At 34.9% G+C, this 26,188-nt stretch overlaps 1 protein-coding gene and 1 pseudogene across 6 annotated transcripts in view; one reads left to right on the top strand and one right to left on the bottom strand.

Annotated features, from left to right (window-relative positions):
* DOCK7 (dedicator of cytokinesis 7) overlaps nt 1-26,188 on the bottom strand; it is a 204,838-nt gene that overhangs the window by 138,208 nt on the left and 40,442 nt on the right. For 5 of the 6 annotated variants that reach the window (XR_003002608.1, XM_024740388.1, XM_024740390.1 and 2 more), the window contains exons 10-14: nt 18,453-18,533; nt 16,188-16,353; nt 11,717-11,859; nt 6,889-6,982; nt 6,045-6,207 (exon numbers count right to left, since the gene is read on the bottom strand). Coding sequence is in view for 5 of the 6 variants with exons in the window: in XM_024740388.1 (XP_024596156.1) it covers nt 6,045-6,207; nt 6,889-6,982; nt 11,717-11,859; nt 16,188-16,353; nt 18,453-18,533 (647 nt within the window). In the remaining variant the exon portion in view is untranslated. Of the gene's footprint in view, nt 1-6,044; nt 6,208-6,888; nt 6,983-11,716; nt 11,860-16,187; nt 16,367-18,452; nt 18,534-26,188 lie in introns of those variants that run through there. The other variant, XM_024740391.1, reaches the window with a different exon arrangement.
* LOC112396633 (40S ribosomal protein S26-like) lies at nt 22,305-22,636 on the top strand (annotated as a pseudogene).

Consider the following 26,188-nt stretch of genomic DNA (forward strand, 5'->3'; position numbering starts at 1 on the left):
TATAGTCTTCCCTTGGTATCCAAGGGGAGTGGTTTCAGGACCACTGAGGATACCAAAATCCGTGGATGCTCAAGTACCTTATATAAAATGGTTAAGTGTTTGCATATAACCTATGCACATCCTCCCGCATATTTTAAATCATCTCTAGATTACTTTTAATACTTAATACAATGCAAACACTATGTGAATAGTTGCCAGTACACAGCAAATTCAAGTTTTACTTTTTAGATCTTTCTGGAATTTATTTTTCCAAATATTTTCAATCTTCAGTTGTTTGAATCTGCAGATGTGGAACCTGCTAATATGAAGGGCCAACTGTACACATTTACTTTGATTGACCAAGCTATTCCTAGAAACAGAATTTTAGGGAAAAAATTCAATCACTATACAATAAACTTATTAAACTACCCAGGAGAAAACTGATACAGGGTAAAATTATAAAGCATTTATAATTATAAATTATAATTATAAAACATTTCAAGTGTTATTGGGGCTAATTTTTTTTAAGTTCTTATCTGTTAGAAATACATAACTGAAGGACTGACTGGTGAAATGATATGATGACTAGGCTTCATTTTAAAGTATTACAGAAAAAAAGGAACAGGTAATAGATGAAATAAGAATGACAATGGAGGTTAATTGTACTATTCTATATACTTTTGTGTATGTTCGTAATTTTCCACTATAAAAAGTTTAAAACTATAATCAGGTTAATGTCACAGATAATATAGGTTTACTAAGGATTACTGAGAGATGAATGGGGGTGTATTACTAACTGCTAACTAAGGTCCGGATCAAAATGAACCACATCCTTTCATTTTGTTTCTCAGTGTCACCAAGTCTGAACCACTGTATTCATTCTTATATTCTTGGTAACAGCATATTTGCTGGATATGGTCTTTCTACGAAATGGAAGAAGAACAAAGATATGAAAGTTCAATAGGTGATTACAACTAAGGCTATTTGGGGGAAAGAAACTAACTCTTAATAGTCTCACCAAGAATATCGTGCTCTACGACATATCTCTTAAAAACTGGATGTCAATAAAACACACGGGCATTTGCTTAATTAGATGTACCATGATCTTTTAACTCAAGTGCAACAGTGGTCATCAAGTACAAATTTGGAACATGAGTAGCATTACACACAATCTACTACCTAACTTTCAAGTGATTTCAGATATTCAACAAAAAAAATTTTTTCCATGAGTAAGAAAGTTTTTTATTTGATTATCTTAATGTAACAACTGCACTAGCATTTCTTCTAAGATAGAGTGATAACATAAGTATTTTCTTGATAAAGCAAGCAATTGATATAAATTATCTCCACTTGTTTTGCACAATAAGAAATATGTTATTCAGTTCCTAATTGCTAAAAACTACCATGTAGGGCTTCCCTGGTGGTGAGTGGTTGAGAGTCCGCCTGCCAATGCAGGGGACACGGGTTCGTGCTCCGGTCCGGGAAGATCCCACATGCCGCAGAGCGGCTGGGCCCGTGAGCCATGGCCACTGAGCCTGCGCATCTGGAGCCTGTGCTCCGCAACGGAGGAGGCCACAACAGTGAGAGGCCCACGTACCGCAAAAAAAAAACACAAAACTATCATGTATCTGTGCATTCTCATTTACCCCTATAGAGGATTTGAACAGACCAAGTCCCTTCTGTGTTAACTTTAAAAGAATAAGTGAACAACCACATGTGGTGGGGGAAAAAAAGACAGACTTTATTTGAATGTGAAAATCTCTAACTTTAGGTATAGCTTAGTAAAGATTTTTTTAAAACAAATCTCTTTGAGAAAGAGGGAAGAGATATGGGGACATATGTATATGTATAACTGATTCACTTTGTTATAAAGCAGAAACCAACACACCACTGTAAAGCAATTATACTCCAATAAAGATGTTAAAAAAAAAAATCATGTGTAGAGGAAAACTAAATGGTTCTTTTGAAATAAAATATTACAACGTTAAAAAAGAGAGAGAAATCTCAATAATATCTGTAAAAGCATATTTTAATGTAAAACATAAAAAATTAAACTAAAAAATATATATTTTTTACATACATATCCTTTTAGATAGTTTTTTCTAAATTATTTGATAACTATAAAAATTGGAAGCAATAGGTGTTAAGTAATAGGAGATCTGCCACTTTCAGAATACAGTCCTCCCTATGATTTCTCACTTGTCAAATGTTTGCGTCAATCACGTCCATTCATTCTCCCTCTACTCAGACAATAATTTTTTTAATATTTTTTATCCCTTGAAACCCTTTAAAGTACACTCAAGTTTACTACTAAAAATAAATACAATGTGCAAATACTTTCTTAAAACTCACACTAAAAATGCTTAAATTCCTGTTTTTTCAGATAGAAATTTGAACCCTACAGTATGTCAGCTCTGTCATCTATAAAACGGATAATTGTATTGGCTCTGTGCAGGCTGCTGTGCAGAGTTAAAGAGATAATGGCTATATATAAACTAAAAGGAGTCCTTGTGTCAACTTTACTTTCTTTTTTAAACATCATTCACTGGGAAAATGTACACATATAGATTGCATAATGCCTACTAACACGTATTATCAGAAATCACTGCTTACCTTGAAACATACCTTGAAACATGCCTCAGAAGGTAGAAAGAATTCAAACTGAGCTAGAAGAGTATTATTGTGATCCAATACAACAATTCAGTCAGCAAATATTTATGGAAATTTATGTAAAATTTTATGATATCTGTGTGTCAGCTGATATCTGCTGAGTATATCTCCTTCTGTCATTCTAAAATTATTTCTACCTATGCTAGATTTTCTAGATAAGTGAAAGGTTTTTTAAAAATTATAAATTCCTAAAAAATATTAGCTGCCTGAGACTAAAATTTTTTCACAGTTCTAAGTAGAATAAGCAACCTATACGATTTGGTATTCAGGTCTCACTGGACACTGAAGGCCCAAGTAATAATACAAAAAAGGCCACTAGTGACTTTGATAACCTTCCTTTTTAAAATCATTCTCTTAGCTAATTATACCCCAAAAGCCCAGTATCCTTAAGCTTTCAAACCAATCTCTCTCAAGTTGTGTAACGATTGGGTAAATGTAATGTAATAAAGCCAATGATAATAATAATGACTAACTTCTATCAAGCATATAATATGTGCAGGTACTTTCCTACACCCTAATCCAGGAAGATACTAAAGGCTCTCAGTATAATGAGTAAACCAAGAAAGAAAAAAATATATAGGAGATAAGAACTCCATTGCAAAAGAAATGCAAACAGAATTTCTAGGAAAATGGTGAATAGGCTCTAAGATGACAACTGTACAGTAAGCCTAGTGAGCCTAGAAAACTTCCCCTGCTATACTAACTTATAATTTAGTTGCAAAGGGACCAAGGAAGGTGCAAGAGAGGAAATAATTGATAATATGAAGCTTTACAGAGCTGACAAGTATATTTTTTTTCTGGATTTATGCAAGCATATGTATTTTTTTAAGGAGGAGATATCAGAGTTAAATCTTGGAAAAGAATCAAGAAATAGCAGCATGAACATGCTATTTAGAAACAAAGAGTAAAATACCAAAAGAAGGATCAAAAAGAGTTACTAGTGACTGACAATAAAGATTAGACAACGGCATAGGGAAAAGTTGGTAGGAATAAGATGAAGGACCTCTGTTTTTAATTTTAAGCCTTATGGAACTATGTGAACTTTAAGTATATTCATATAATTTGTTTAAAAAATATAAATATGTAAATAAATAACAAAGGTAAGTAGGAAAATGAAAGGAAAGACCCCTCATAGTCCCCAATTCCATTTTCCCTGTCTCTGAAATAATCCAAGCAGAGGAAAGACAGATAAACACAAGTTAGGAATGTTCTAGATGAGATTCCTGTACTAGATAAGAGAGAGTTGACAACCTCTAAATTGTTCAATACAAACCTTGGATCACTTCTTTATTCCATGTCCTTTTAAATAGTTATATATATAATTTATAGGAGAATACTTATATTACCTGTTTCTTTTGAAAAAGCAGTATATATTTTCTTCAGCCTATCTTCCAGGAATTTTACTCACACTATGTGCCAATCACGTGTAATGCTTTGCGCTCTGTACCCTCACAAGAGAAGACAGGTATTATCATCTCACATTTTATTAATAAAACTGAGTGCCAATAAATTGGTAACTTAAAACAAGTTACTTAAACAATAAACAGTGGAGTCAGAAGTCACACCCATATCTGCATGACTCTAAATTCCATTCATACCACTGTAAAATGTCTTATTTCTTAACTCACTGAGTAAGTATTTACTGTGTGCTCTCCATGTGCTTGTACACTATTCTAGATGCTGGAGATAAAGTGGTAAACAAAACAGACAAGTCCCTGCCCTTTACAGTAATTACATTCTAATGAGAAAGAGAAAAGATGATCATATAACTACATATTACAGTGCCAGATAATGATAAATACAAGGAGGGGTAAAAAGCTAGAGTAGGGAAGCAGCAGATCTTTTTAGTTAGGGTGACAAGAATGTCCTGTAAGCAGATATATGTCTGAATAAGGAATCAAGTCATGTGACTATCTGGGGAAAAACATAATAGGCAAAGAGAAGAAAATAAATCAAAAAATCTTAGGCAGAATTTTGTTTGTTCAAGGATGAACAAAAAGGCCACTGAGGCTAAAATGAGCAAGACAGAGATTAGTAAGATATGTTAGAGAAAGGCAGGAGCCAGATCATATAGTCTTATAGACTACTATAAAAAAATTCATTCTTGTTCTGCTTATAATAGAAGCCACTGGAGGGCATTAGGCAGAGGAATAAATGATCTGATTTATATGTTTTAAAAATCTCTCTGACTACAACGCTGAGAATTGACTGAGGCAGGGGTAGAAATAAGATCAAATTTTAAAAGGTACACAAAATTCGAGATCAGCAGCTGTCCAATATTCTAGCCTCTAGTCCCATCTGACTATTGACCATTTGAAATGTGGCTCATCTGAACTGAGATGTGCTTTAAGTGTAAAATACGCACCAGACTTTGAAGATTTTTAGCAGGAGTGAAAGAAAAGTAAAAGAATTTTTTACATTTATTACATGTTAAAATACTATTTTAGATATATTGGGTTAAATAACATGATTAATTTAACTTGTTTCTATTTTTTTTAATGTAGCAACTATAAAATTTTACATTACAAATGTGGTTCCCATTATATTTCTATTTGACAGTGCTGATCTGGATGGTAACTTGACTAGAATTTTAAAGGTGGAGGAGGTACAAAGTATTGGATTTGGGATTCATTTTGAAGCAGAGCCTACAAAACTTTGTGGAGGAGTAAATGTGAGGAATAACAAAAGGAGAGAAATCATTTTGATTCCAAAACTTTTGGCCTCAGGAACTGGGTAAACGGTGGTGAAATACATTAAGATGGGGAAGTCTAGGCAGAAACTTATGTCTGAGCGGCCCTGTTGGGTATCCCAGTAGACATGTCAAGTCATGGTCTCAGCATTCACAAATAAAGGAAGCCTCATTTATAAAGAGTATATCTAAATGGTACCCCTGGAGTTATGCAGGTTCGGCCTAAAAGCCTATCCAATAACCTTGTGTCAAGTATTCTCTGAGCAATGTAGAATCACCAGATATTGTTTATTGTTAGAACATAGTGTAGGCACATACATATGATTCATGTGTAATGCTAGATTCTGCTAATAAGAACACATGAGGAAATACAGTAACTAGGAGTTCAAATGTTTTAACCTAACAACCCACAATTCAAATGCTAGCTCCAACACAGTAAAGTATAACCTCCTTATCCCTCAGTTTACTCACTTCTAAAATGAAGGTAATACCTACTTCAAGCTATGAACATTAAATGATAATGTATGTAAAGTAACTAACATTATACCTCTTGCACAGCAATAGCTTAATACATTACAGCTATTAATAAAATCATGAAGAAATGGAATAACAAAGCTACAAAAGATTTTTGAAGAGTTTCATTCTCTATTAATATTAGAATATATAGTATCTTATTTCGGAATTCTCCAAAATTAAAATGTGCTACCTGTAAGTAGTGTTTGGAACATAGACATCCCTTGCAGGAAACTCCAAAATTTCTCTGGTAGGTCTAACTCTACTGTCAGGGTAAAGCTTCACTTGAAGCAGCTCTGGTGTTAGGCAATAATGGGGATTTTCAGGTGCAGGAGAAATGTCTATCTTCAGCTGAGCTGCATATAAAAATACATTATAAAAACAATGTAAACATAATAAATAACAACTTCACACTATTAGTATTTTTGGAAGGATTTAGATCCTATTTTTGCAAGAAGTCTGGGAAGAAAACAAAATTGCTATCATCTCAGATCTCTGAATTATTTCATCTTATCAAGTCTCAAACTTACAAATTACTAATACAGACATAAAGACATAAAATAATAAATGTTTACTGAATGAATGAATGGAAAGGAAGAAGAGGGGGAAAAAGAAGAAAAAAACCAGAGGGATCTAGTATAGAAACAAGAAAACATTTTGAAGATTAAATGATTTACTTTAAATTTGGTAGATTTCAAAATAGTTTTACTCTGGAATGGTTTGCTCTGATCATAATATGAATCTATTTCTGAATATCTACCATTACATGTATTTTTTTCCCTCTAGAAAATAATTTTAAGCCACAATGTTATTCATCATTCTCATTTCCGTACTCAAATTATCAAAGGTACTGAATCCTGCATCCAAACTGTTAGACTACATGAGAGCAGAATAATGAAATGAAGAAGGCTGACAGGTCTTGAGCACAGAAACATGTATGGGCTAGATAACTGGAAAAAGGAATAGATAATTATAAAAAATACAATTATTAATGATGATAATAGTTGTCATCACATTTACACAAAATCTTAAAATACCTGTAATAGGTCTTAGTCGTCGTAAAACAGAAGATGGCCTTCTCATATCAGCAAGGAATTTGTATAGATCTTCATCACTTAAGCGATCTCCTTCCTAATTTTAAAAATAGAGGAAAAAGTATTAGATTTTAAAAATATAGTACATTGAAAATAAGTTTATACTGCCTGTTAATAATCCTGCCCTTCTTCCTTCAATTCAGTCTGAATGAAAAGTAAAATTAAATTAATACAATTATGATTAAAAATAAATATGCTAACCTATTTTCTTCCTTCTTGCTTACAAGTTGTATTGAGCTATAATATTGCTATCTATTTTTAAATTTTATAGATTTATTTACAGCCCATTATCTGTGTTTATAAGGGGTTACAGGGCACTCTAAAATATAGAAAAAATGATGCAAGTTAGAGGGAGATAAAGAGAAGAAAACAAGAATATAGACAGAAAACAGACATATATGTATGTGTATATATATATATATATATATATATATATATATATGACAATCATAAATTTGTTACACTTGAGTTTTCATTGGTCTTTTCAACTTTATATCACCAAATTTCTTAAATGCAAAATATAGAGCATTGGCTACATTTGAAAAAGAAAAGAAAGAAGTAACAACAAAAAACTACTCTTAAAAAAAACAAGACAACTATCCCAATAATAAGACCAGAAAGAAAACTCTAAAAAGACCTCAATCAATGGGGGAAAAGAGACAAAAAAACCGAACCATATCCAATTAACAAAGAATTATCAATTTAAAGTAATATTTTTTCTTACAGTTAAAATAGGTAGAGATTGATTTTATTCTTTTATTCAAAAGTCTTTACATTTTATTCATCCAAACCTCCTGCATTTGACATCTAGACACTCATAAATTTGTTACACTTGAGTTTTCATTGGTCTTTTCAACTTTATATCACCAAATTTCTTAAATGCAAAATATAGAGCATTGGCTACATTTGAAAAAGAAAAGAAAGAAGTAACAACAAAAAACTACTCTTAAAAAAAACAAGACAACTATCCCAATAATAAGACCAGAAAGAAAACTCTAAAAAGACCTCAATCAATGGGGGAAAAGAGACAAAAAAACCGAACCATATCCAATTAACAAAGAATTATCAATTTAAAGTAATATTTTTTCTTACAGTTAAAATAGGTAGAGATTGATTTTATTCTTTTATTCAAAAGTCTTTACATTTTATTCATCCAAACCTCCTGCATTTGACATCTTATTATTTTTAATGCATAATTCATATACTGTCTTTTTATCCTATTTGGTAATAAACATACTTAAGCCTCCTTTATTACTGTGAGCTCACCTTGAGCCAGATCTCATTTGTTCACAATTGTATTCTAAACAGAATACAGAACTGATCTTCTTTTATGCCATTATTTTAAAAAGTGATTTTTAAAAAAAAAAAAAAAAAAAAAAAAGTGATTTTTATTTTCTAAGTGTTTGGAGATTTTTGTCAATACTTTTATAAATGGTTTTTAGTTTTACTGAGTTATAGTTAGAGAATCTGACTTCAAGAAGATTTTTTCAGTGATCTAAATATACAATTAATTATTGTAAATGTTCCATCAGTTACTAAAAGAGCATATTCTCTCCTTTTGAGTACAGAAATGAATACAGATCTTCAAATGGTCCTTATTTAGAATACATTCAAATTATCTCAAGATTCAATTATTTCTGTCTACTTCACTTGTTAAACTGATTATATCAATGGCCTCCATTCTTTACTCCCTGCCTGTTTCCATGCCTTTTGTTGGGTGGGACACAATTCTTTCCCCTGGGCTTGGCCACAAGACTTGTTCTAATCAGTAAGCAAACATGATACAGAGACTTGAAAAGCATTTGCGTAAGTAAGCTTGCCCCCTCTCTGGAACTTCTGTCACTGCTATAACAACATGACCAAGCTGGCCTGCTAGAATATAAGAGTGGAAGCTGAGACACATGGAAAAGGTCTGAATCATTTCAGTTTTCCCAGCAGAAGTCAGTCTAGATCAGTTGACCCCAGTCAATCGCCAAACATGTGAATAAGCCTAGCTGACACTCACCCCTCCACACTGCATGTACTGCTATGTACTCCTGAAGCAACAGATAACTTCTATACATGTCAACAAATAGAACAAATGTCCTTAAAACTAATGTATGGATTTAATTTTTGTTTTTAAATCTCTATGTATTTCCAATAATTTTGGCCTGACACATTTCAAATCTGTACATAAACACTCCTGATTACTATATCCCAATCATGGACAGTAATCTCTCATTTAAAAAAAAAAAAACCTGGGGACTTCCTTGGTGGTCCAGTGGTTAAGAATCCACCTTCCAATGCAGGGGACAAGGGTTCGATCCCTAGTTGGGGAACTAGGATCCCACACGCCATGGGGCAACTAGGTCCGTATGCCGCAACTACTGAGCCTACACGTTCTAGAGCTCGTGTGTCACAACTAAAGAGAAGTTCGCACCGCAACAAAGAGCCTGTGCATCACAAAAGATACCGCATGCTGCAAAGAAGATCCCACGTGCCACAACTAAGACCCGGCACAGCCAAACAAACAAACAAATAAATAAGTAAATAAATAACCTGCCTTCTGTATCTCATTTAGGAGAAATTGTACCTTGAATTCTACTTTATTAAAATTGTAAACTCTGCTTTTTACTTAATATGCACTTGCCTGATGCATAATATCCTAGCTATTTAAAAATACTTATAAATATCATATATGTTAATAGTTAAAAAATTATAGAACTGTACAAAAGTCAAGTGTAAATGCTTTCCATTGCTCCATATTTCCAGCAATCATCCTTTTTTAAGTTTTCACAATCACTTTGTTCCAGTTTCCAGTTACCAGTCTCCAACAGTGTTCAGTACATGATGAATGCTCAAAAAATATTTGTTGAGGGCTTCCCTGGTGGCGCAGTGGTTGGGAATCCGCCTGCCGATGCAGGGGACACGGGTTCGTGCCCCGGTCTGGGAAGATCCCACATGCTGCGGAGCGGCTGGGCCCGTGAGCCATGGCCGCTGGGCCTGCGCGTCCGGAGCCTGTGCTCCGTGACAGGAGAGGCCACAGCAGTGAGAGGCCCACTTACCGCAAAAAAAAAAAAAAAATCTGTTGAATAAACAGGTGGGTGGGTGGATGGATGACTTACTGATTTAAGTTTATAATACTAGTTCAATAATAAAACATGCTGAAGAAAAAAAAAAGCTGTGGAAATAGTGGCAGAAGTGATATACCAGCTGAAGACGAAGAGAGAGAGAAATGTTACAGCCACAAGGTTGTGTCACTGTAACAAGTAAATCTACTGCCCTGTTTCCATAGCTAAATGTGGCCTATCACCTCATCCAAGTAACACTGTGGCCTTTTCTAGATTCTTTCTTGCACTATTATCCATTATAAAAAGACCCTTACCACTTCAGACCCTTCTCACCTGCTTTATTTTCCATTTGAGTCTCTCAGCGCAGCTGCCTGTAAATGGTACTGATATATAACTGTAGCATTATACTAGACAGCTAGCTGTCAAATCATAACACATCCTGCCCTAAACACCTTGCCCTCTCAAGTTATAAGGTGTCACTAGGCCAGGATTTTCCCCTCTTATTTAGAATAACACCACAGAAGGAGGAATTCTGAGGCAATACTTAGCATTTTCCTTTAATCCGCTCCAAAATACATGCATAGTACCCTTCTCCAGTTTATCACACTAATACAAATTTTCTTCCATCCTTAAAATGTTCTGGTCCTCTGGTTACTTTAGACAGACTTTCGAAATTTTCTGATCCTGATTCAGAGTATAAAATTCATTTTACATCAAAATCCAGTAGCACATACACCATGTATGCACATATGGACAGGTATGCATGCACACAAAACTTGGAGGGAAAAAGCCTACTGAAGCAATATTTAACTTCACTAAGTGCAATGCACTATTATTTTTCTATTCTACTGGTTTGTTTGTTTTTTTTTAAGCTGGGTGTTATCTACTAAATTTCCATTACTATTCCATTACTATTACTGGATCATGACCAGCACTTGAAAACTACTGATTTGACTCAAGTACAGGAAATATACTTGCAAAGAACACAGTATCTTTGATCAAGAACTTTTTGGACCTATAAACTCACCTATAAAAATAATTTTAGCACAAAAATGCACTACTAGAGCCTGAAATTTCTATTCTATATACCATGAATGTGGTATGTTAGGTCAAAAACAACTTGAGTGGGGAAGACAGATATAACCACACACCTACTCTAAGAAAATCCATAAAATATCAATGCTTAAGAAAAGTTAAAATATTAAAATTAAGAAATAGGATACAGGGGCTTCCCTGGTGGCGCAGAGGTTGAGGGTCCGCCTGCCGATGCAGGGGACACGGGTTCGTGCCCCGGTCTGGGAAGATCCCACATGCCACAGAGCGGCTGGACCCGTGAGCCATGGCCGCTGAGCGCCTGCGGGTCCGGAGCCTGCGCTCCGCAACGGGAGAGGCCACAACAGTGAGAGGCCCGCGTACCGCAAAAAATAAAAAAAAAAAAAATTAAAAAAAAAAAAAAAAAGAAATAGGATACAGATGTGGATGATTGATTTGGAAGCATTACTAATCAATGCCAACATTTAAATAAATATAATGATGAAAAAACAGCTATAATATTATTTTTTATTATATTTTTTATTTTTATTCTTAATTTTTTTAACTTGTTAAAATCACAATCAATTACTACATGTACAGGTAATACATGGAAAATTATGATTTTTCTGAAATCACAAGAAATTTAAGTACGAATAGCCCCCTAGAATTCCTCCATGACAGAACAATACCTGCTTAAAAAAATTTGTCACTGTGAGAGTAGCAGGTCGAAAGCTGGTCAAGTTACAAGAATCATCTCCACTTGTTGTCCTTTCAAGTGATCTTCTGCCAACCAGACTAGAATTCCTCCTCTCTGACCAAGACCCCTTTCGTTCTACCAAGGAAAAAAAGTAAGACATTCATTTCCATAATATTTAAAATGTGTTTTAAAGCAGTCCTCCAAACAGGAAAATAGCCACTAAAGTTGAAAATTATCCCCTCAGCAATACTGATTACAGCAGAAGAATTTCACTTCTGGGGAGATCTGTAAGGAAGCATTACACCTAAATCTTTGGGTTCTCTTTAAAAACGTCTCCAGTGTAAAATAAGTCTCTACCACACAAAGATTATGCATATAACCCAATATGAGCTATGAAGAACAGCTATAGAGGAACTATGTATTTACTAGGAAATAGGCACACAATGCAAATTTTGGTCACCATATAATGGCCCCTCAGTCTTAGCACTTGAGTTTGAAAAAGAATTTAAGACAACTTGCGTTCAAAGTCCTTGCAAGATAACCTTATAATTCAAAACCAATAGAGCAACTATGTTGTAGAAAACAAACAAAACTATAAACAAGCTAGACCTAACAGGCATCTACAGAATACACCACTACGCAAAAGCAGAATACACGTTCTTCTCAAGCACAGACAGGAAATTCTCTAAGACAAACTATATAATAAGCTATAAAACAAAATACAATAAATTCAAAGGGATTCAAATCATATAAAATATGTTTTCCAAGAACACTGGAATTAAGCTATAAATCAATAACAGAAGAAAATTTGAGAAACTCATAAACATGTGGAAGTTAAACAGCACACTTCTGAATAACCAATGGATCAAAGAGGTAACAAGGGAAATTTTAAAACATTTAAGATATAGGAAAATGAAAATGCAAAATCCCCAAACATATGATATATCACTAAAGAAGTTCTCAGAGAGAAATTTATAGCTGTGAATGTTTATATTACAAAAAAAGAAAGATCTCAAATCAGTAACTTAAGTTTACATCTTAACAAACTAGAAAAAGAAGAGAAAACTAAACCCAAAGCAAGCATTAGAAAGGATACCAAGGGAATGTAAAGTGATACAGTCACTATGGAGAACAGTATGGAGGTTCCTTGAAAAACTGAAAATAGAATTACCATATGACCCAGCAATCCCACTACTGGGCATATACCCTGAGAAAACCATAATTCAAAAAGAGTCATGTACCAAAATGTTCACTGCAGCTCTATTTACAATTTCCAGGACATAGAAGCAACCTAAGTGTCCATCGACAGATGAATGGATAAAGAAGATGTGGCACATATATATAATGGAATATTACTCAGCCATAAAAAGAAACGAAATTGAGCTATTTGTAGTGAGGTGGATGGACCTAGAGACTGCCATACAGAGTGAAGTAAGTCAGAAAGAGAAAAATAAATACTGTATGCTAACACATATATATGGAATCTAAAACAAAACAAAACAAAATGCTTCTGAAGAACCTAGGGACAAGACACAGACTTAGAGAATGGACTTGAGGACACAGGGAGGGGGAAGGGTAAGCTGGGACGAAGTGAGAGAGTGGCAGGGACATATATACACTACCAAATGTAAAACAGATAGCTAGTGGGAAGCAGCTGCATAGCACAGGGAGATTAGCTCAGTGCTTTGTGTCCACCTAGAGGGGTGGGATAGGGAGGGTGGGAGGGAGATGCAAGAGGGAGGAGATATGGGGATATACAGCTGATTCATTTTGTTATACAGCAGAAACTAACACACTACTGTAAAGCAATACTCCAGTAAAGATGTTAAAAAAAAAAGAAAGGATACCAAAAAAGACAACAGCTAAGTGGAAATAAATGAAATAGAAACTAGGAAAACAATAGAAAACTAATCAATGAAACCAAAAACTGATTCTTCAAAAAGATAAAATTTTTAAAACTTTAGTTAAACTAATGAAGAAAAAAATACATAGACAGGGGACTTCCCTGGTGGTGCAGTGGTTAAGAATCCACCTGCCAATACAGGGGATATGGGTTCAAGCCCTTGTCCAGGAAGATCCCATATGCCGTGGAGCAACTAAGCCCATGCGCCACAACTACTGAGCCTGCATGCCACAACTACTGAAGCCTGCGTGCCTAGAGCCTGTGCTCCACAACAAAAGAAGCCACCACAATGAGAAGCCCACACACCACAACAAAGAGTAGCCCCTGCTTGCCACAACTAGAGAAAGCCCTTGCACAGCAACGAAGACCCCATGCAGCCAAAAATAAATAAATTTATTAAAAAACAAATACATAGACAGGACTCAAATTACTAAAATCATCACTACAGCAGACCTTAGAGAGAAAAAGGATTATACTACAATACTATGAATAACTGTAAGTCAACAGTTAGATAACAATTAGATAATTTAGATGAAATGAACACATTTCTAGAAAGATACACAGTACTGAAACTGACTCAAGATGAGAGAGAAAATATGAATAGATGTATAACAAGAGATATAATTAGTAATGAAAATACTTACCACAAAGAAAAGACCAAGCCAAGGTGGCTTCACTAGTGAATTCTTCCAAACTTTCAATGAAAAATTAATACCAATTGTTTACAAATTCTTCCAAAAACCAGAAGGAAAAAATCACAACTCATTTTCAATGAGGCCAGTATTATTACCCTGATACCAATAACAGACAGAGATATTACAAGGAAGAAAAACTACAGACCAATATCCCTTAGGAATATAGAAGCAAAAATACTAAACAAAATACTAGGAAACAGACTAACAACACATAAAAAAAAATTATATACCATGACCAAGTGAGACTTCTCCCAGAAGTGTAAGATTAGTTTAACATCCAAAACTAATCAATTAATGCAATAACAGCATACTAAAAGACTACAGGGCAAAATACCATACAAATCATCTCAATAAACTCAAAGAATGCATTTTACAAAATCCAATATCCTTCCATGACAAAACCACTCAAAAAGTTAGGAATAGAAGGGAACTTCCTCAAACTACTACATTACATCTATGAAAAACCTATAGCAAACATCATACTTGATAGTGAAAGACTGAGTGCCTTCCCCCTAAGTTCAGGAACAAGATGAGCATATCCACTCTTGCCATTTTTTTTAATATGGTACAGGAGGTTCTAGTCAAGATAATTAGAAAAGAAAAATAAATAAAGACATCCAGATGGGGAAAAAAAAAAGTAAACTTATTTTCATTTGCAGATGACATGATCTTATACATGGAAAATCCTAAAGAATCCAGAAAAGAAAAAAAAATTAGAATTAATAAACACATTCAAAAAGGTTTCAAAGTACAAGGTCAATATTCAGAAGCCAATTGTATTTCTATTACTAAAAATGAACATTAGGAAAATGAAATTAAGAAAACAATCCATTTAAAATAGCATCAAAAACCAATAAAATACTGGGATGCACATTTAACAAGAGAGGGGCAAGACTTGTACACTGAAAACTACAAAAGATTGTTTAAATAAACTTTTAAGATCTAAATAAATGGAAAAACATTCCACGGATTGGAAGACTTAATATTGTTATGAGGGCAACACTCCACAAATTGATCTACCAAATCAATGTAATTCCTATCAAAATTCCAGCTGCCTTTGTGCAGAAATTATCACCTGACCCTAAACTTCTTATGAAAATGCAAGAGCTCAAAATAGTCAAAATAATCTTTAAAAAAATTGGAGGACCCACTATTCCCCATTTCAAAACTTACTGCAAAGCTAAAATAATAGAGATAGTATAGTACTAGCATAAGCATATATATCAATGGAACAGAACTGAGAGTCCAGAAATAAAACCATATGTCGACGGTCAATTCATTTTCAACAAGAGTGCCAAGACCATTCAATAGGGAAAGAATAGCCTTTTCAACAAATGGTGTTGGGACAACTAGATATCTACATAAAAAGAATGAAGTTGGACCCTTACCTCTTACCATGTACAAAAATTAACTCAAAATGGACTATACCCAGATGTAACAACATGTGTGAACCTTTCAAACATTATGCTAAGTGAAAGAAGCTACTCACAAAAGATTACACATTGTATAATTCTATTAATATGAAATGTCTGGCATAGACAAATCCATACAGACTAAATAAATTACAGTTTGGTTAGGTTTGGGGACTTGAGGAGAAGAGTGACCACTAAGGAGTATGAAAGTTCTAAAATTAGATTGTGGTGACATTTGCTGAACCTTATGAATATAACAAAAAACACTGAATCATACATCTTAAATGGGCAAACTGTACGTATGTAAATTACATCTCAATACACCCGTTAAAGGAAAAAAAGAAAACCCTTTTAATGTCTCACTACATTGCAAAGCTTACAAATATAACAAGACTATATAAGAAAAAGAAAAGCATTATACATGTAAAAATATTTTATATAAAACATTCTCACCTCCAGTGCTTATTTCCACCTCTGTAGAATCTCTTTCCAAACTCCCAGCACTGCTAACAATATTCATTAAATGGATTGCAGTCCAAGCAAAAGGCATGCGATACTTCCCAAGTCTTTGGCAAAACTGATCAGCTTGACTTTTCAGCTTCTCCAATTTTTCCTTATTCTGCAAAACAAAACTTTATACATTATATGATTACATTCAAAGAAATGAATTAAAGGCTATTTCATAATATATAAAGGAAAATATAAAGGTTAAGAATTCTCAATTCTCAGCAAAGATGGAAAAACAATCTGTACCTTTCAGAGATCAATTAACAGTATATTATCTTTACTAAGCAACCTCAACCAGTTCTACAAATGTATGTGAAAGTCTTTAAAATTTCTGTTTGTGATGATCTTATGTTGGGAGAAAAGAAAGGACAGCAAGAGTCAAACATGTTTATGTACTGAAAGTACTATTTTATGAAAGGAAACATAACCTAGACAACAGGTTCTAGACACGAACTGCCAACCACAAAATATTCTAGGCTACGACTTATTAAATTTTATTTTTCTAAAAAAGATGGAAGCAGTTGGGCCATTCTGACATAATCACTAACTTATGACAACTATGAGGTGGGACTGGGGGTCACAAATAAACCAACAATAAATAAGCCCAGAGCTGTAATAAAAGAAGCAAACAAAAAAAGTATGACAAGAGGACTAAACCCTGGAAAAAGACCAATGATCCAAATACCACGTGCTTATCTGGAAGACATCCTGAGGCTGGCTCAACTTTTAGGCTATCCTTGAAACAAACACTAAGGTGGCCTGCAATAGCCAACCAATGGTCCAAGGGTGAAAACCTACACTAAAATCTCTCACATACTATTTCCATATAGGATATTGGTAAGGTATACTCAAATGGCAGTGTCCTACCTTAGGACTCAGGACTGAGAAAAGATGAAGAAATAGCTAAATGGTAGGACTGTTTACTGCTGTATCTATTATACCTTCAAAATAGGTTCTTGCTTTAAGAGTACTTAAAGAGAATTAAGGACCCTTATCAAGCATGTGAATATGTAAGAGAAGAGTGAAGTAAGCTGCAATTATACACCTATGAACTTCATATAACAGAGCAATTTAATTTGTAAAATGACGACCTGGGGAAAGCCAGAATAGTTTAACCCTAATTTCAACCAGATATCCAGGAATCAGAGAATATCATGTGCTCAGATGCACCCATATTAGCAGAAAACACTCAATTCTTGTTCCAAATCTCAGAAAAATAAAAAGCAAAACATTTTCTAGATTGTGGTGATTTGTCCAATACTCCTCAAGCACACCTCTCCTGGCTGTTTGACGTATTAAATCATGTGTTCAAAGATCCAAAAATCACCTGCTATGCTGTTTTTTTTTTTTGGCTGCATTGGGTCTTTGTTGCTGCGCGCAGGCTTTCTCTAGTTGCGGTGAGTGGGGACTACTCTTCGTTGCGGTGCAGTGGCTTCTCTTGTTGCAGAGCACGGGCTCTAGGCGCGCGGGCTTCAGTAGTTGCAGCACGCAGGCTCAGTAGTTGAGGCTCGCGGGCTCTAGAGCACAGGCTCAGTAGTCGTGGCACATGGGCTTAGCTGCTCCACAGCATGTAGGATCTTCCCAGACCAGGGCTCAAACCCGTGTCCCCTGCATTGGCAGGCGGATTCTTAACCACTGCGCCACCAGGGAAGTCCTCACCTGTTATTCTTATAACTAACTCAGGGTATCTGGAATTTGGTACCAATTGTTCACCTATTATTTTTGCTTTATAAGTTTATCCAAATTCTAGAAATTAGTTATCTGATGGCAAAATGGAGATTGTATTTTCTATTTTTACCATATTTCCTAATTATCTGCAGCTAGACAGAGGCCCAGAATACTTCTGCTTTGCTAGAAAAAGTTCCATCAAAATCACTATTTTGCAAACACAGGAAATTTTTTATTATTTAGGAATTAAACTGAACTAATTTGATTCTTTAGGAATCCATTAGCTTGGGGTGAGGGAGATTTTAAAGAATAGCATAGCACATGACTCAAGCTAGGTACTGAAGGATATAAAGAAAATGGGTAGGCCAAGAGAAAAAAATGAACTAGTAGTAAAATTCTTTAATATGCTCTGTATAGTATTCTCCCAAATTATAATTTCGGAGATTAGAGGTTGTTTAGGGTTGGGTTTGGGGATCTGAGGAGAATGGAAAGTGACTGCTAATGACTATGAAAGTGGCAGAAATAAGAGGCATGACATTCTACCTTGGTGGCATCTGCTTCTTTGAAAATCATATATGGTTCTGCACACTCTCCAATGTCTCCTTGCTGTAGCACTTTTTCTAGCTGTCAAAGACAAAAAGAGTAAAGATTAATTAAGCTTAAAAATAAAAGCAATCAGCCTGGAATGTAAGGATGGTACAAAATACAAAAATCAATCAACATAATACACCACATTAACAAAATAACAGAAAAAAAACACATGACCATCTTAACTGATGCAGGAAAAAGAACTGGACAATTCAACACCTGAATGAACTTAGAAAAGAAGAAAGCTACCTCAATATAATAAAGACCATATATGAAAAGTCCACATTTAACATCATATTCAATGCTGAAAAACCAAAAGCTTTTCCTCTAGAATGAGGGAACAGGATAAGGATGTTCACTTTTGCCAATTCTATTCAACAAAGTACTGGAAGTCTGAGCCAGAGCAATTTGACAACACAAAGAAACAAAAACATCCAAATTGAAAAGGAAGAAGTTAAATTATCTCTATTCACAGACAACATGATCTCTTATATAGAAAACTCTAATATTACACACACACACACACACACACACACACAAAAACTTGTTAGAACTAATAAATTCAGCAGAGTTGCAGGATACAAAATCAACACACAAAAAATCAGCTGCATTTCTATACCCGAGCAATGAGCAATTCAAAAAGGAAATTAAGAAAAAAATTCCATTTACAATAATATCAAAAAGAATAAAATACTGAGGAATTAACCAAAAAGGTGAAAGATCTGTAATTTGAAAACTATAAATAGTTAGATTTTCTACAAGGGTGCCAAGACTATTCAATGGGGAAAGAAAAGTTTTTTCAACAAATGATATTAAAAGATACCTGAATATCCAAATGCAAAAGAATAAAGTTGAGCCCTTACATTATATTATATACAAAAATTAACTCAAAATGGATCAAACACCTAAACATAAACCTAAAACTATTAAACTCTTAGAAGAAAAAATAAAGGAAAAGCTTCCTGTGATTGGATTTGGTAATGTATTCTTGGATTTGACACAAAAAAAAGCAAAGGCAACAAAAGTAAAAATAGTTAAATTGGATTACATCAAAATTTAAAACTTTTGTATATGACAGAACACAATCAACAGGGTGAAAGGCAACCCACAGAATGAGAGAAGATATTTGCAAATCATATAACTGATAAGGAGTTCTTTATCCAAAACAGATAAAGAAATCCTACAACTCAACAACAAAACAACAAATAATCTGATTTTTAAATGGGCAAAGAACTTGAATAGACATTTCTCCAAAAAAGCCATACAAACGTCTAAGAAGCATATAAAAAGACACTCAACATCACTAATCATTAGGGGAAATGCAAATCAAAACCACAATGAGATATCACCTTACACCCATCAGGATGGCCACAATTAAATAAACAAACAAACAAATAACAAGCATTGGCAAGGATATGGAAAACTGGAACCCCTGTGTGCTTTTTATGGTGTAAAATCGTAATCTGCTGTAGAAGACAGTACAGACGTTCCTCAAAAAGTTAAAAATAGAATTATCATGTAATTCAGAAAACCTATTTCTGGGTATATATTCAATAGAATTGAAAGCAGGGACTCAAACAGATATTCACACACCCATGTTCATAGCAGCATTATTCACAATAGCCAAAAGGTAGAAGCAATTCAAGTGTCCATCAAAAAATGAGTAAACAAAACATGAGTATACACATACACATGGAATATTATTCAGCCTTAAAAGGAAGAAAATTCTGAAACATGCTACCACCTGGATGAACCTTGAAGACATTACGCCAAGGGAAATAAGCCTGTCACAAAAAGACGAATACTGTATTATTCCATTCAAATGAGGTATCTAGAGTAGACAAATTCATAGAAACAAAGAGCAAAATGCTGGTTGGCAGAGGCTGGGGAGAAGGAGAAATGAAGAGCTGCTACTTAATGTGTATAGAGGGTTAAGATTTTGTTGGCAAGATAAAATTTTCTAAAGATTGCTTGCGTGATAATCTGAATATACTTAATTCTGAACTGTACACATAAAAACGATTAAGATGGTAAATTTTATGTTATGTGTGTTTTACCTCAATTAAAACTATTAATAAAAGCAATCAGTCTTAAAAGTCATCTCCATTTAATATAACATCAAAGTACAAAATTACAATTAAAAAAGATAACTCACAAAATATTAAGTGGCCAATACAATTCTACTTATCATTTTTCTCCAAAATGTCTCACTTTACCCCTATAAAATTTTTAATGTTTTAGGAAAAGAAATATAAATAAAATAGGATAAAAGTCCAGAAACCAAATGAAGTGTATGCAAGAATTTAGCACATAATAAAGTTGATACTTCAAATTAGTGAATGGAGGATACATAAAGCGCTCTTACAAATTAATAAATTAATAATTGATAAAATAAAAACAATCCAATGAAATGAAGATTACACAACTGTATTTTTTTCACTTGAAACTTATGTATCCTATACACTTAAAATTTGTGTTTTTTATGTATATAAACAAGCTAAAGATGAGCTTACTATTTGAATAAGCACTACACAAAACAGAATATCCAAATGGCCAATAATTCTTAGACATCAGGGAATTATAAATTAAAGCCAAACTGACATACCCTTGCAAATGCACCAGAAATAAAATACGTAATAAAATAAATGAAATTGAAATGTAAAATACAATAACACCTGATGATATCAAATGTTAAGAAGGAAATGGAGCAAATAAAATTCTCGAGCACTGCTGATGAGACTGAAACTTGGACTAACCACGTCAGAAAACTGGTTCTTTCTACTAAAACTGAAGCTATAAATACACTATGATCCAGTAATTCAACATCTACCTATATACTCAATAGAAATGCAAAAATCATATATAAGAATGTTTACAGGGCTTCCCTGGTGGCGCAGTGGTTGAGAGTCTGCCTGCCGATGCAGGGGTCACGAGTTCGTGCCCTGGTCCGGGAAGATCCCACATGCCGCGGAGCGGCTGGGACGGTGCTCCGCAACGGGAGAGGCCAGAACAGTGAGAGGCCCGCATACCGCAAAAAAAAAAAAAGCATGTTTACAGCAGCATTACTTACAATATAGCCAAAAGCTAGAAATAACCCCAATGTCCATTGACTATTAGAATGACCAAACTGTGAAATGCATATAACAAGATACTATGCAGGGTGAAAAACAACCAACTATTGCTACATGCAAAAATGATGAATCATATAATTCTTTAGAATGTCAGACACAAGAATATATATGATTCCTTTTCTATGAAGAAAAAGAGGTTAAACTAATCCATGATGATAAGTCAGCATAGCAGGAAGGGGCCAAAGAAGGCTGTTGAGTAATGTTCTATATACCTTGATTTGGATTTGGTTACACAACTGAGTTAAGTATGTAAAAATTAAAGAAAGTGCACACCTTGTGCATGTTACTAACTGTAAATAAAAATTTATAAAGAAAAGATAACTGAATTTCTATACACCAGTGATGAATGAAATTCCGTATATAATTTAAAATGAAAATTTTTAAATGATAACATTTAGAACAGGGTCAAAAATATCAAATTATCAGGAAGATATAGGAGAAAAGACCTAAAAACATACTGTGCTCATTGACTGGAGAACTCAGCAGTTTAAAGACGTCAGCTTTTCCAAATTGATCAGTATATTTAATGCAATCTCAGTTAACATCTCAACAAGTTCTTTCTAGAGAGAGAGTTATGCCTGCATTGGGGCAGCATGGAGAGACTGACAAGCAAAAATTTATACAAAAATGTAAAGGGTCAAAAACATCCAGCCTCTCTCACCTCCTCACTTCCAAGATGACCAAGAAAAGAAGGAACAACAGTCATGCCAAAAAGGGCCATGGCCATGTGTAGCCTGTTTGCTGCACCAACTGTGCCCGATGCTTGCGCAAGGACAAGGCCATTAAGAAGCTCATCATTCAGAACATAGTAGGGACATTTCTGAAGCAAGTGTTTTTGATGCCTATGTGCTTTCCAAGCTGTATGTGAAACTACATTACTGCATGAGTTGTGCCATTCACAGCAAGGTAGTCAGGAATAGTTCTCAGGATGCTCATAAGGACCGAACACCTCCACCCTGATTTAGACCTACAGGTGCTGCCCCACGACTTCCACCAAAGCCCACGTAAGGAGCTAAGTCCTTAAAGACTGAAGAAATACTGTTCTCTGAAAAGACAATAAAATGGAAATCATACTTTATTTAAAAAAAAGAAAAAGAAAAAGGAACATCCAAGGCAATCTTGAAGAATAAAGCTAGAAAAAAATAGACTGTTTTTTATAAACTACAATAATTTTTTTTTTGGCTGCCTTGGGTCTTCGCTGCTGTGCACAGGCTTTCTCTAATTGCGGTCAGCAGGGGCTACTCTTTGTTGTGGTGCACAGGCTTCTCATTGTGGTGGCTTCTCTTGTTGCAGAGCACGGGCTCTAGATGCATGGGCTTCAGTAGTTGCAGCACACAGGCTCAGCAGTTGTGGCATGTGGGCTCTAGGGTGTGCAAGCTTCAGTTGTTGTGGCGCATGGGCTCAGTAGTTGTGGCTCGTGGGCGCTAGAGTGCAGACTCAGTAGTTGTGGTACACCAGCTTAGTTGATCTGCGGCATGTGGGAGCTTCCCGGACAAGGGATTGAACCTGTGTCTCCTGCACTGGCAGGCGGATTCTTAACCACTGCGCTCCAGGGAAGTCTCTAAACTACTATAATTAAAACAGTGTGGTACTAGTGCCAATTAAAGACAAACAGGCCAGTTGAACCAAAAAAGATTCTAGGAAAAAAATCTCATACATATGAACACTTGATTTATGACATGGGATACTTTGTAAAAGCAGTAGGAGAAAAAAGCAGTCTTTTCAATAAATAGTGCTGGGTCATTTGGTTATCCATATGTGGGGGGCATTAATCTTCATCTCAACTTCACTCCAAACTATATGTGTAAGGTGAAACAATTACTCTTACCAGGGATCACTTAAGAGAATATATTTTTGAATTTGAGGGAGACAAAAATTTCATACATAAAACACAAAATACCATAGCCATAAAGAAAAAGGTTGATAAATTAGACAACATGTAAGCTATAAACTTTGATTTATCAAAGGATAACATTCTGTGAGAAAGCAAGCACAGAGTGGCAAACACATGTATACTCATGTACCAAAAGACTTGTTAAAGAATGTACATAGAAGCTTTATTCATAATAACCAACTGAAAACCAGATATACATTAGGGGGGAAAAAAAACCCTATGGTCTACCAAGGTCTATCTATTCATCTAAGCAGGATAAATAATGTGCTATAATCAGACAATGAAGTAAAACATGATGATAAAAATAAAAGAACAAACTACTGCTGTACATAATATAGAGGATTCTCACAGAAATTATATTGAGTTGAAACAAGCCAGGCACAAAAGACTACATATTGTATGACTGTGCTCAGATGAAATTCAAGAAGAGGAAAAGCTAAATAATGGTGATTTAAGTTGGAATACTAGTCATCTGGTGGAACAGAGGGGATAGTCACTAGAAAGACAAACAAAAGAACTCTCCAGGGTGATGGGGTGATGGAAATACTGTATGGCTTGAGCTTAGTCATGATTACACAGAAAAATACATAGTAAGAATTCATCACTCTGTTTACCCCACATTTGTAAACTATACAGGTCTTATTATACGTATTTCATATGTCAGTTTTTTAAAAAACTGGTAAGTGTGACTAACTGAAACTCTTATTCACTCCTGGTGGGGAATACAACTATCACAGATACTTTGGAAACCAATATGGCAGCATCTACCAAAGCTGACATATAAATATCCTATGACACTTCACCCTTCCTTTACCCCCTCACTGCTATATGACACTGCAATTCCTCCAAATAAAGAGGTCAGGTATATATCACAACTCCGAGAGTTTGTGTTATCATGTGACCTGTTTTGGTCAATAAAATGTTAGCTGGTGTGATGTGACCAAATGCTAGAAAAGTGTCTGTGCAACTGGGTCTGCTCTCTGGTACTTATGCAATCACCATGAGAATACGTCAGTCTAGCCTGCCAGAAAAGAGACATACAAAGAACAGCTCTAACTAAATCAAGTGACACCCAGCCAACCTACAGACACTTGGAAGGAGCACAACTACCTAACAGAGTTCAACCTATATTGGCTGACCACACAGACAACTCAGATGCATGAACTAAAAAATGCTTATTGTTGTATGCCACTGGGATTTTGTCTTTTTGTTCTTGTAGAGCAATAACTAGCTAATACACAGATCAAGGGGATTTTTCTCTCAAAAAACAAAAACATCCTGCTGGACTATGATTTAAGAAAACCTCCTAAATACATTTTCTTTAAAGTCTGTAAAACACTTTAACTTGTACATATTTTTGAAATTATGTAAAAGTCTTTTTCTATGTATATACAACCATTTATGTGTGTATAGGTGTGTGTATATATATTTTACACAATTGGGAACGTATGGTATGAATAGTCTCATTTTTAAGCAGCCAGTATTCCAATCACCACCTCTATCTTTCCAGTTCATTCCCTCAAATATGCTCTATTTTATGAAAACTATTTTCCCATGTAAAATAACTGTGTATATACATTTATCAATTGTATTAATATCTAGAACTTTACTCTTAAGTGAGTTTCTGAAGACCACTGCTGCTAAATCTTTGCTTGTAAGATTGTTCATTGTAAGTAAGATTTATTTTAACCTGAATTCATAGGAATCTGTCCACAAATTAGGACATTATTCCTGTGGGTAAATAAAATTCATTTCATGACAATCCACTTTATAACCTTATTATAAAATTCATTACCTTTTTATGATAATTTTATATAAACACAGAAAAAAAAGATTAAAGAATATATTTTAGGCTATTCTCAAGTCAAGGTCAAGTTAAGGTAAATTATTCTTAAGTTACCCTAAGCTAAGTGGCTTAGTAATATTCAGATTTTAGAATCTGTAATCCTTATTCTTTTTTTTGTGGTACGCGGGCCTCTCACTGTTGTGGCCTCTCCCATTGTGGAGCACAGGCTCCGGACGCACAGGCTCAGCAGCCATGGGTCACGGGTCCAGCCACTCCGTGGCATGTGGGATCTTCCCGAACCAGGGCACGAACCCGTGTCCCCTGCATCGGCAGGCAGGCTCTCAACCACTGCACCACCAGGGAAGCCCTGTAATCCTTATTCTTAATTGGCTGACAGTCAAATCATAATGCTCCATGATCTCAATGATTTAGATTTTAGTATTTATATATTTAGGAGCTGAGTGATAAAATCATAGTATAGTTCCTATGATGCTTAATTTTATATGCCAACATGGCTAGGTTATCAAACACCAATCTAGATGTTGCTATGAAGGCATTTTTTAGAGGTGATTAACTTTTAAATCAGTAGACTTTGAGTAGAGCAGATTACCCTCCATAATGTGGGTGGGCCTCATCCAGTTAGTTGAAGACTTGAAGAACAAAGACTAAGGTTTCTCAAAGAAGGATTCTCAAGATTGCAACACAGCAATCCTGCCTGAGTTTCTGGTCTGCTGCCCTGTGGAATTCAGACTTAAGCCTACAACATCACCCCTTACCTGGATTTCCAGCCTGCACTACACATTCCAAACCTGTCAGCCCCCACAATCACACAAGCCACTTCCTTAAAATCAATCTCTGTGTGTGTGTGTGTGTGTGTGTG

The sequence above is a fragment of the Neophocaena asiaeorientalis genome, unplaced genomic scaffold (assembly GCF_003031525.2).
Source record: "Neophocaena asiaeorientalis asiaeorientalis breed wild unplaced genomic scaffold, Neophocaena_asiaeorientalis_V1.1 scaffold581, whole genome shotgun sequence".
Classification (NCBI taxonomy): Eukaryota; Metazoa; Chordata; class Mammalia; order Artiodactyla; family Phocoenidae; genus Neophocaena; species Neophocaena asiaeorientalis.